The sequence below is a fragment of the Scylla paramamosain genome, chromosome 41 (genome assembly GCF_035594125.1).
Source record: "Scylla paramamosain isolate STU-SP2022 chromosome 41, ASM3559412v1, whole genome shotgun sequence".
Lineage (NCBI taxonomy): Eukaryota > Metazoa > Arthropoda > Malacostraca > Decapoda > Portunidae > Scylla > Scylla paramamosain.
In genome coordinates, this window is record NC_087191.1 from 3,586,797 (window position 1) to 3,597,607 (window position 10,811).

The 10,811-nt window shown below is 34.7% G+C and overlaps 1 protein-coding gene across 2 annotated transcripts; it reads right to left on the reverse strand.

The window, feature by feature from the left end:
* Positions 1–4,537: 4,537 nt before the first annotated feature.
* Positions 4,538–10,577, reverse strand: LOC135092784 (uncharacterized). Of its 2 annotated transcripts, XR_010263059.1 has the most exons (4): positions 10,326–10,577; positions 7,622–8,094; positions 7,325–7,408; positions 4,538–6,452 (listed from the first exon to the last, which is right to left on the reverse strand). XR_010263059.1 is itself a non-coding variant. In XM_063991466.1 (3 exons), the coding sequence occupies exons 1-3, from the start codon at positions 10,455–10,457 to the stop codon at positions 6,330–6,332; spliced, it is 339 nt and encodes a 112-aa protein (XP_063847536.1). In that variant the 5' UTR covers positions 10,458–10,566; the 3' UTR covers positions 4,538–6,329. The 2 variants fall into 2 exon arrangements, 1 of the variants encoding a protein (XP_063847536.1); XM_063991466.1 differs by lacking the exon at positions 7,622–8,094 and having other exon boundaries at positions 10,326–10,566.
* Positions 10,578–10,811: the final 234 nt, after the last annotated feature.

Consider the following 10,811-nt stretch of genomic DNA (forward strand, 5'->3'; position numbering starts at 1 on the left):
CGGGTTTCAGTACTAGAAAATTTATAGTTATTTTAGTACTTTGTAGAGGTGGTGGCCAAAGAATCACGGTGGTAAATATCAGCTGCAGATATATTAATAAAATAAAACCGTACAATAATGATAAATAGGTGAAACTGCCCGCGTGCCTCATGTTCGCTACCGAGGCCAGGTGGATATGGACTATGCATGTCCGCCAGTAAGACTGGGCGAACACAGACTACTCAGTGGGCTGATTGCTGGGCATACCGGCTCAGGTCACGACCGGGGCTGGCGTCCGGAGAAAAAGGGATGAGAGTTAACCTCACTCCCACGTCGTGATAGCCGAGGCGGCTTGAGCTTGGCGTCAGATCCCAGGGGAAAGGCGCACCGTAGAATTTAGGGGTGGACAAAGCATCCCGCCACATTGCTAAGCCACCCATTTCGCGACGTTCTTGCAGCCAACAAACCATATGGGGTGATGCAGGCACATAGAAGCACATGATTTACATAATAAACACGTGCTGTGTAAGACACGTAATGTATGCACTATAGCCAATCGCAAGGCTCACAGAACAGTGACGTCAGAAAAGTGACTACACTCTGGCGAATCACAAAACTCACAAAGCAGAGACGTCAGAAAAGACAGCACAGTGGCCATACACAAAACTCAATCTAGCGGTGACGCCAGCACAGCGAATCACAGGCCGAGTAAAACAAGGATAATACTAGAGGCCCAAAACAAGAGAACAAGGCGTTTCTATGCCAAATAAATTGCAAAATAACAACAATACACTGCAAAATCATAACGTTGCACAAATAACGTACATGATGGCGATAAAATCTTCAAGTGTAGTGGATCGTGGCAGATTATGCACTGGAAGCCACGAGCAGGAAAGGCCACACGGACAGGAATCACCAAAACTTGCAGATGCGAAGACTGACAGCATGAAATCCAAAGTCTTAGAACGACGGGATCAGCAGGAAAGCAGTTGAGTTGCGTTGGTGACAGCTTAAAAAATCCAGACTTGAAACAGGGACGGCGTCGGTGATGGCTTGAAGTCGTACAGAAACAGGCTGGAGGGGCAGGCTTGGTAAAAGCTTGAAAGAGGCCCTAAAAGGAGCTGAAGAAAGCACCGTAGAAGTGTAGTAGCATAGTAGTTTGCATTGGTGACGGCTTAGCAGAAATGCGTCGATGACGGCTTAGCAGGTAACCTGGAGGCAAGGAAGGTAGCTAGAGTAGCTGGCGACGAGCAGGGCGCGTGAGCATGAAGGACTTGTATAGTGTCAACTCCTTCCATCGTGGTCACCATTTTTATGTAGTAGGAAATATGTACTTCTTCTAGTACTTTGTAGAAGTGGTGGCCAAGGAATCACGATGGTAAGTATCAGCTGCAGATATATTAATAATATAAAACCGTACAATAATGATAAATAAGTTTAGTATAGTGAACAAACCTTATGTGCTATCGCTGGTGGAGGGGTGAGGACTGACAAAGGATGGCAGTGTGAGACATTGGTTACTAATTCGGATACCTAAAGCTCTGAATAGAGTTTATAAAATATACATTTGTGATGATGATAATTTATTTGAAATAAATATACATATATGTGTATATATATATATATATATATATATATATATATATATATATATATATATATATATATATATATATATATATATATATATATATATATATATATATATATATATATATATATATATATATATATATATATATATATATATTCCGAGTTTTCCACCATCTGGCTACGACTACAGTCGCTCTCAAACTAAATTTACTTGTGCTGTATACCTCTCACCTAACTCCTCTGACTATAAGAATTTTTTTGACTACATTGAATACATTCTGACTCTTTTCCATTTTGCAGAGATCTCCGTTCTTCGAGACTTCAATGTTCACCACCAGTTGTGGTTTTCCTCTCCCTTCATTGACCATCCTGGTGAACTAGCCTTCAATTTTGCTATCCTCCACGATTTAGAGTAATTGGTGCAACACCCTACTTGTATTCCTGATCATTTTGTCAGGAATATGTTTTATATGATAGTGTCTGGCATGGAGGCGTACATTCCTCACTCTTTTCTCGACCTAAACCTTTCAAAACTTGGTTTAATACAGCTTGTTCTCGTGCTATACATGATAGAGAGGTGGCCCACAGAAGGTACTTGAGTCTTCCATCACCAGAATCTCATGCACTTTATATATCTGCCCGGAACCATGCCAAGTCTGTTCTCCAACTAGCCAAAAAACTCCTTCATTAACAGAAAGTGTCAAAATATTTCAAGATCTAGCTCCCCTCGTAACTTCTCGCAAAATATCTCCAATAACTTTGCTTCTTCTTCTTTCCTTCCTTTATTTCAACCAGATGGCACCACTGCTATCACATCTATCTCTAAAGTTGAACTCTTCGCTCAAACCTTTGCTAAAAACTCTATCTTGGACGATTCTGGGCTTGTTCCTCCCTTCAGCTCAGATTATAGGTAAAGGACAGAGCGGTGATGTTCAGTGTAGAGAAGGGAGACAGTTGAGTGTCACTGATGTAGAAGGGATAGTCGTCTGGAAGGTTGTATCGAGATGACAGATGCAGGAATTGAGTTTTTGAGGCACTGAACAATATCAAGTTTGCTCTGCCCCAATCAGAAATTTTAGAAAGATCAGAAGTCAGGCGTTCTGTGGCTTCGCTGCGTGAAATGTTTACTTCCAGAAGGGTTGGATGTCTATGAAAAGAGGAGAGGGAGGAACAAGCCCTGAATCGCCCAAAGTAGAGATTTTACTCTCCTTTTTTTTTTTTTACTAGTATTACTACTACTACTACTACTACTACTACTTCTAGAGGTAGAATATATACATATATATATATATATATATATATATATATATATATATATATATATATATATATATATATATATATATATATATATATATATATACATATATATATATATATATATATATATATATATATATATATATATATATATATATATATATATATATATATATATATATATATATATATATATATATATATATATATATATATATATATATATATATATATAACTTCAACAAATACGAAGACGCCGTCAAGAAGTGACGCAATGTGTACATGATGTTTCGCTCTCTGCGCTCCACCACAAACTTTATATTGTCGAAACTGCAACTACTACTACTACTACTACTACTACTGGAGGTAATATATATATATATATATATATATATATATATATATATATATATATATATATATATATATATATATATATATATATATATATATATATATATATATATATATATATATATATATATATATATATATATATATATATATATATATATATATATATATATATATATATATATATATATATATATATATATATATATATATATATATATATATTACCTCTAGTAGAAGTAGTAGTAGTAGTACTACTACTACTACTGGAGGTAATATATATATATATATATATATATATATATATATATATATATATATATATATATATATATATATATATATATATATATATATATATATATATATATATATATATATATATATATATATATATATATATATATATATATATATATATATATATATATATATATATATTACCTCTAGTAGTAGTAGTAGTACTACTACTACTACTGGAGGTAATATATATATATATATATATATATATATATATATATATATATATATATATATATATATATATATATATATATATATATATATATATATATATATATATATATATATATATATATATATATATTACCTCTAGTAGTAGTAGTAGTAGTAGTAGTTGTAGTTTCGACAATATAAAATTTGTGGTGGAGCGCAGAGAGCGAAACATCATGTACACTTTAGTAGTCACTTTCACTTTTTGACGCCGTCTTCGTATTTGTTGAAGTTCATTCACATTTTGTTATTGTTGTTGTCTGAGCACTGTGTCAACTAGCTTAAAATACCTCGGGTTGTGGCTGAAATCTTATCGTCTGCCAACGCAGGATTAAGTTGCGCTCAGCAAATCTGACAAGTTTGAGACATGTTATAACACAAGCTTAGTAATGTCTTGGCATTTATTCGAGGTAAGCATTTGTATAAAACTTAATACTAACCGTTGTAACTAGAGTGTTTTTTTCGCTCAGTCCCGGTTAAGAGTCTCTAATGGATGGATATTTTGTGATTCTCATGCACGATGCACTGTGTTAAATATTGTGTAAAGGAGTGTGAAGTTATCCTTTGATTATCCTGTGGTATAGGAAAGTTGGTTGTGTTTGGAGGTTGGGCGACCTGTGTACGTACTAGAGTTGGGACATACCTAGGTAAGTGGCTGTTATTACGTGAAATGGTAGATTCATTTATTGGGAAATATTTTGTGGCATACAATGATATTTTTCTATTATTTTTATATATAAGATTGTTGTGAATCTTTAACTTTGGTGTATGATCAGTCTAAGCGCCCTACGACGCTTTATTAATATATTGCACTGGAGGATGACTGAAACGAGCTGTGTAATACTCGCTCTTTGTATTCAAAAGTGGTCAGACCTGCGAAATAACATATCATCACTAATACAGAGAACAATACAGAAATGTATATCAACAGGTAAAACTGGTATTGCAGTACATCAATGTCATGACTCATCATGTCGTCAATTCCGTGAAATATATGAGTCGGTACAGAGTTACCTTCACTTAAGCGAGTTCAATCGGTTATACAGATGAACACCACCAGCACAAACACAGGAAGTCGCCCTCTCGTCTCCGTGATCTGATGCACGTCATTATGTTACGTTAAGTGTAATTATATTAACACACATCACTGAATCCTCACAATTACGTAAGTATCTACTTACTATGAATAGTTACATTAATTATATTAACACATCATCAAATCCTCATAGTTACATAAGTATCTATTATCTAATACTATGATAAATACATATACATTGCGGGAAACAATCGTCCTCTTGGTTGTATGCAAGGAATTACACTCGGGGATTTACTGGAAACTCCCTGTCTGCTTTCTGTTTCCTCCATCCTATGACTTGAATTCTTTCAAGAGGGAGATTTCAATACACTTATTCTTCAATTTTCGATTATTCTTTTGGTGTCTCTTTTGGGACTGGCGCCTAAGTGGGATTTATTATTTTTTTTTCCTTGGCCAGTGACTCTTGTACATAAAAAAAAAAAAAAGTGTGATATTAGTTGTATCATCCATAGCCATTTTTGTGGCAAAAACACATAACAATAAAAAGAAATGCATTATTCTTTTTGATAACCATGAGTGTGGATGATAGAGTAAGAAAAAATAACATATTATATATAATATATATATATATATATATATATATATATATATATATATATATATATATATATATATATATATATATATATATATATATATATATATATATATATATATATATTAAACGTAACATTTGCAAATTTACACATACTAAATTAACCCTACAGCTTAATATACACCAAAGGACATGTCACAAACCTAAGGCACAGGAAGGTACTTAGCTGTATAGTGGCACATATGTATACAAGTGAACAACAAAAATCAGCTAGCCAGTCTCACACTGAAGGCCACCTTAAACTTAGTTTACAACAGAGCTTAGCTGAAGTGGGGGGCGGCTGGTGTTCCTGTCATCATCTATTCCAGACTTACATTTGTAATCTCGGTTGTCCCGGCGAAATAACAACCCAAATATCTCACATTAACGTACAAAGAAGTAATTTGTGATATCTTACACACTAATTAATATGTTCGTTAAACATAAAATACATGTCAAAATATATAGGAATGTATTAATACTAATAGGTAAAAAAAAAAAAAATCATACGTTTGGCGAGAATGTATGTTTCGGCTGAAACGAGGTTCATTGACTCGAAGAGCCGAGTGAATTAACTAAACGAACAATAAGTGAATCTCGCCTCGCAGGTTCGAGAAACCACCTGGTCAAGTATACCGTACGTGACACACTACAGTGACATAAATTCCTTGTGTATGAGTTACAGTATCACAACCTATGTCCCCTCGTAATATTTTCAATCGAACATTATGTGGGGACCAATAAGATGGGTTCTAGCCAAGTGAAACAAAATAAAAGGCTGGGAAAAAAGCTTACTACTTCGGATCAATAGTAATCGCGTAGGTTGAACTATTTTCGTGTGTTAACTACTATAAAAAAAAGTAATTTCCAGAAGTGAACGTTGACAATCAATCATATCAGGATTCAGACTCAAAATACAACGTCTCAGAGCTGATCACTAGACCACGGGAGACAGGCTTTCTATTTGAAGGTTATAAAGCACAATGGCTGCGGGCTGCACCTTCCCAAGGCGTCCAGGCCCATGCATCTTCCCCAGCACCTTGCAGGTCCGAATGGGTCAAAAAGAGAGCCGGGACGTCCGATCTAGAAGAGTGAAACATCGATCATTTATTGTTTCCTACATAACACAATTCTTAAACAGGATAAGACTTAATTGTCAGATTCCCTTTAGTAATTTGATCTAGTTAAGAATATGACACTGAAGTTCCTTGCGTGAATCTGAACGTGAGATTAGATTCACACAAGAATACACTTGACACCTGCAGTAAGGAAGAGTCTATTGAAGTGTTGTGTTGTACCTGTGAAGGCCTCCTTGACTACAACACTAGTGGTTCAAACAACATGAGTGCCACTAAAAATTAATAAATAAATAATAATTAATTACTTAATGATAATGATGATAATAATAATAATAATAATATTAATAATAATAATAATAATAATAATAATAATAATAATAAAAATAAGTAAATAAATAAATAATTTAAAATAAACTAATAAAAACAAAAACTGAATAAGACTTTTAAGCGGAGAATATTTATTTATTTTCCTTTTTTATATACTAATTTTCTGCTAAGGCTCTAGTAAATATTTCTGCACCGTAAAAAGACAGAAATTAAGCTTCTGTTCTCTCTCTTGTATCTTCATGCAAACCATTTTTACAGTGTTAGGAAAGGCTGTAGTAGGGTAGACCACAATATTATTCCCTTCCACCGGGGGCAGACGTGGCGTGCAGTGTGGATGATGATGATGATGATGATGATGATGATGTGTGAGTGTGTGTGTGTGTGTGTGTGTGTGGATACACAGGTGCCTTGTCGGGGTCACCCGGTGTGGGATTGCTGGGCTGATATATAAAAAGATAGATAAGAAGGTTAGAGAAAGACAACCGTAGTAGGCTTGATGCTGAGTAAGGAGTTGCAATGCCAAGACATTTCGCCGCCAGGATCACTCACCGGGAGGCTAGGGATCCTCGAACCCTGAAAGGAAGAAATCTCGCCGCCAGGACCACTCACTGGGAGGGTAGGGATCCTCGAACCCTGAAAGGAAGAATTAATTTGTGTTGGTCAAGATGAATTTCGTGTTTCTTGTTCCTGGCATTGCCAAGAAAATTTGCTTACTTTCGAACTAAAACCATGAAACCGTTCTTGTGTCGCCCAACCACGCGAGCCAAGCACACCAAGCTCTGAGCGTTGGAATGCTGATCATTTACCATGCCTAAAACAATACAAACAAAATTCATAAATACTTACGTATGTGCAGCGCGAATGAGTTGACCTCGATCGTGAGAAAGTGAAAACTTCCAGAAATTTGCATTATATATATATATATATATATATATATATATATATATATATATATATATATATATATATATATATATATATATATATATATATATATATATATATATATATATATATATATATATATATATATATATATATATATATATATATATATATATATATATTTGTTACCGCTAAGCGGGGGAAAGAAGTTGTTGTTGTGCAAGCGAGTTTGTCAATGAGGAAGGAAAGGACCTGGAGGTCAGGGCGAGGACCAAGACGAGGCCCAAGTCAGCGAATTTCTTGTACGGTCGGTGCTGAGGTAGTGTTGATGTAAGGAGATGAAGGATGCTTGTTATGACATGAGGCTAAGATGAGGCCGCCTTATCGCCGTCACTAATGGATAACGATGGACAGGGCAGGAACCCAGGCAGTAACTGAGGACAATAGGGACACTTAACTGAGGACACTCGTGCAGGGAAGACGTGTGTTGCTGCAGAGACAGAAGTAGATAGACCTACCTAGAGCACCTGTCAGAAAGGGGGTGCGCGTTACCCCAAGACTCAGACACGTAAGTGTAACAACTGTCTGTGTAAGAATACATTATCCTGTAAATAACGTGCAGAATCATACCTGTATTACACAAATTATTCATATAGAATATTGTCTATGATAATTAATGTATGTCTTCAGGTTTTGACCGAATTCAAGCGGATCGAAAAGGATTCAATCGGATACAATAAATAATTTGTGTCATCGTGTGGGTCCGAATCCACCTTCGCCGTCTGCTGGCGGTAATAATATATATATATATATATATATATATATATATATATATATATATATATATATATATATATATATATATATATATATATATATATATATTCCAAGTCACATTAAACCGAATTCATGTAAAAAAAAAAAAAAATCGTGTAAACTGATACTCACCTGGCCTTCCTCACGGTCTCGACAAGTTGTGCTTTTATTTCCTCCTTGTAGTGCCGAAGAACCAATGCGCGCATGAACATAATAATATAGTAATAACAGCAATAATAACGATGATGATGATAATAATATTAATGATAATGATAATAGTAACAACAACAAGAACAACAACAACAACAACAACAACAACAACAATAATAATAATAATAATAATAATAATAATAATAATAATAATAATAAAAACACTATTCAATTTGAACATAGATTTAAGGTTTTCAGTTCAAGAGCGGTAAGTTATTTTAAAATATTAATAGTTATGTCAAAAACAGAGAAGCTTTTAGGAAGAAGTGCACTGCAGTTAGATAAAAAAAAAAAAAGTATGAAAAAAATCAATTAAAATATAAAAAAAAAATAAAACGAATCAAGACTTATCGGTGAGAGAGAATAAAATTACATGATTTAATGTTCTCTGGCATTAATGTACTTTTCTTCTTATGACTGAGAGTTGATTCCTTTTACTGTCAAAGACAATTCATAAGAAATGTTTCGTTGCCAGCACTCAAGTTTGCTGATGTTCTTCTGTGAACGGCAGAGTCGGGGGTTTAGAGATTAAGCGGGTGGCAGTAAAGTGGAAAAAAAAAAAAAAATCATATGGGGCCGAAATAAAGAAAATGCATAAACATACTGGTAATGTTAAAATGAAAGGTAAAGCGTAAACAAAAAAAATAAGGTCGATCAAATAAAAATAAATAAATAAAAAAAAAAAAATATATATATATATATATATATATATATATATATATATATATATATATATATATATATATATATATATATATATATATATATATATATATATATATATATATATATATATATATATATGAAAAAAAATAAATACAAATTACTATTTAAGCGTGTACCGACTGCAAGTGACTAGGTATTTTAAGTTGGTGATGCGTTTAAGAGTGTGCTGAGAAAGGTGTCTGACCTCACATGCTGATAGCGAAAGACACACGTGGTTCGTGGTTTGAATGAATTAAAGTTAATGGCATGTCAAGCATTCCGGAGTTGTGACTAAGGACTTTATTATGAAACACTTCTGTCCGTACCTCAATTACAATCAGTAGTCTCTAGTTGAAGTTACACTTTTTTTTTTTTTATGTTAACTTTACAATTCTAGGAAGAGATTAACAAGAGTCTACATTATTAGCAGAAGTGCTCTAGAAAACCCGGCTAATCATCTTTGTGGCCATTGAGAATAGTTGTATTGAGAGAACAGAGTGTTTAAGAATACAAGCCTTCGCATGTATCTTACACCAAGCAATGGAGGCGCACGTCAGCTACTACGGAGACTGGCGACCATCCTTAGTGGCGTTTATTATGGATAAAGCACTGAACACCAACATACCCGAACAACCTGCTTGCTACTGAAGAACGGAACGCCCTTGTTGATGCTACAAACGCTGTGTGTGTTTAATTCACTAATGTTATGAGTATCATATGTTGGACTCATGACCATCAGCCCGAATTATGGGATAAATTTAAGGATGAGACTGCACAGAACTCACACCCCAGCATTTTCTTGCTCAAGGACAACCAATAAATGCTTGTTTATTAATGAAACCCTTTGTGACTTACGTCTGTCAAGTGAAAAGCGAGGACGGTATCACTGTCTTAACGAGGAGAGAGAATGTGTGTGTGTGTCACTGGTACTTACTTTCACTTCCCACAACATCCCTGGCAACACTAGCAGCACCAGCAACATCAAGCACCACAATCCTAGCCAGGTCTGCACGCTCCAGCTGAAGGAAAACTTCCCGGTGCCTGCAGTCTGGGAGCTTGACGGCATTGCTAAAGCAGCGGTAGTGAACCGTGAGAAGCAGTGGCTGTGAGAGGTAGTGAACACGGTGGAAGCTGTGCAAGTGATGTGTGATGTACGTATTTTCCTACACACCTAGGTCTCAAGGTCATGTGTAGTTCATAATTATGTATATAGCTTTTGCCTGTCATTTGTATAGAAACTTGAGCGAAATTGTCTGGTCTCGCTCATCTGAAAAAGTTTTTTATTACAGATTATAGCTAGTGTTTAGTTTTGGAGTATTTCCTATTAAGAAAAAAAAAAAATATCAGGGATCTGGCAGTAAGAGAGTCTTGCCAGGGTGGAAATACTAACATATCGTACCGCACCATTCAGTAAGCAAGC

Excerpts from the sequence above, each read along its gene's own strand:
- LOC135092784 (XM_063991466.1), bottom strand. The coding sequence starts at position 10,457 with ATGCCGTCAAGCTCCCAGACTGCAGGCACCGGGAAGTTTTCCTTCAGC. Across the intron at positions 7,409-10,325 it reads GGATGTTGTGGGAAGTGAAA|GGTTCGAGGATCCCTACCCT; the intron begins GTAAGTACCAGT and ends TCTTCCTTTCAG. Across the intron at positions 6,453-7,324 it reads CGAGGATCCCTAGCCTCCCG|ATCGGACGTCCCGGCTCTCT; the intron begins GTGAGTGATCCT and ends TCACTCTTCTAG.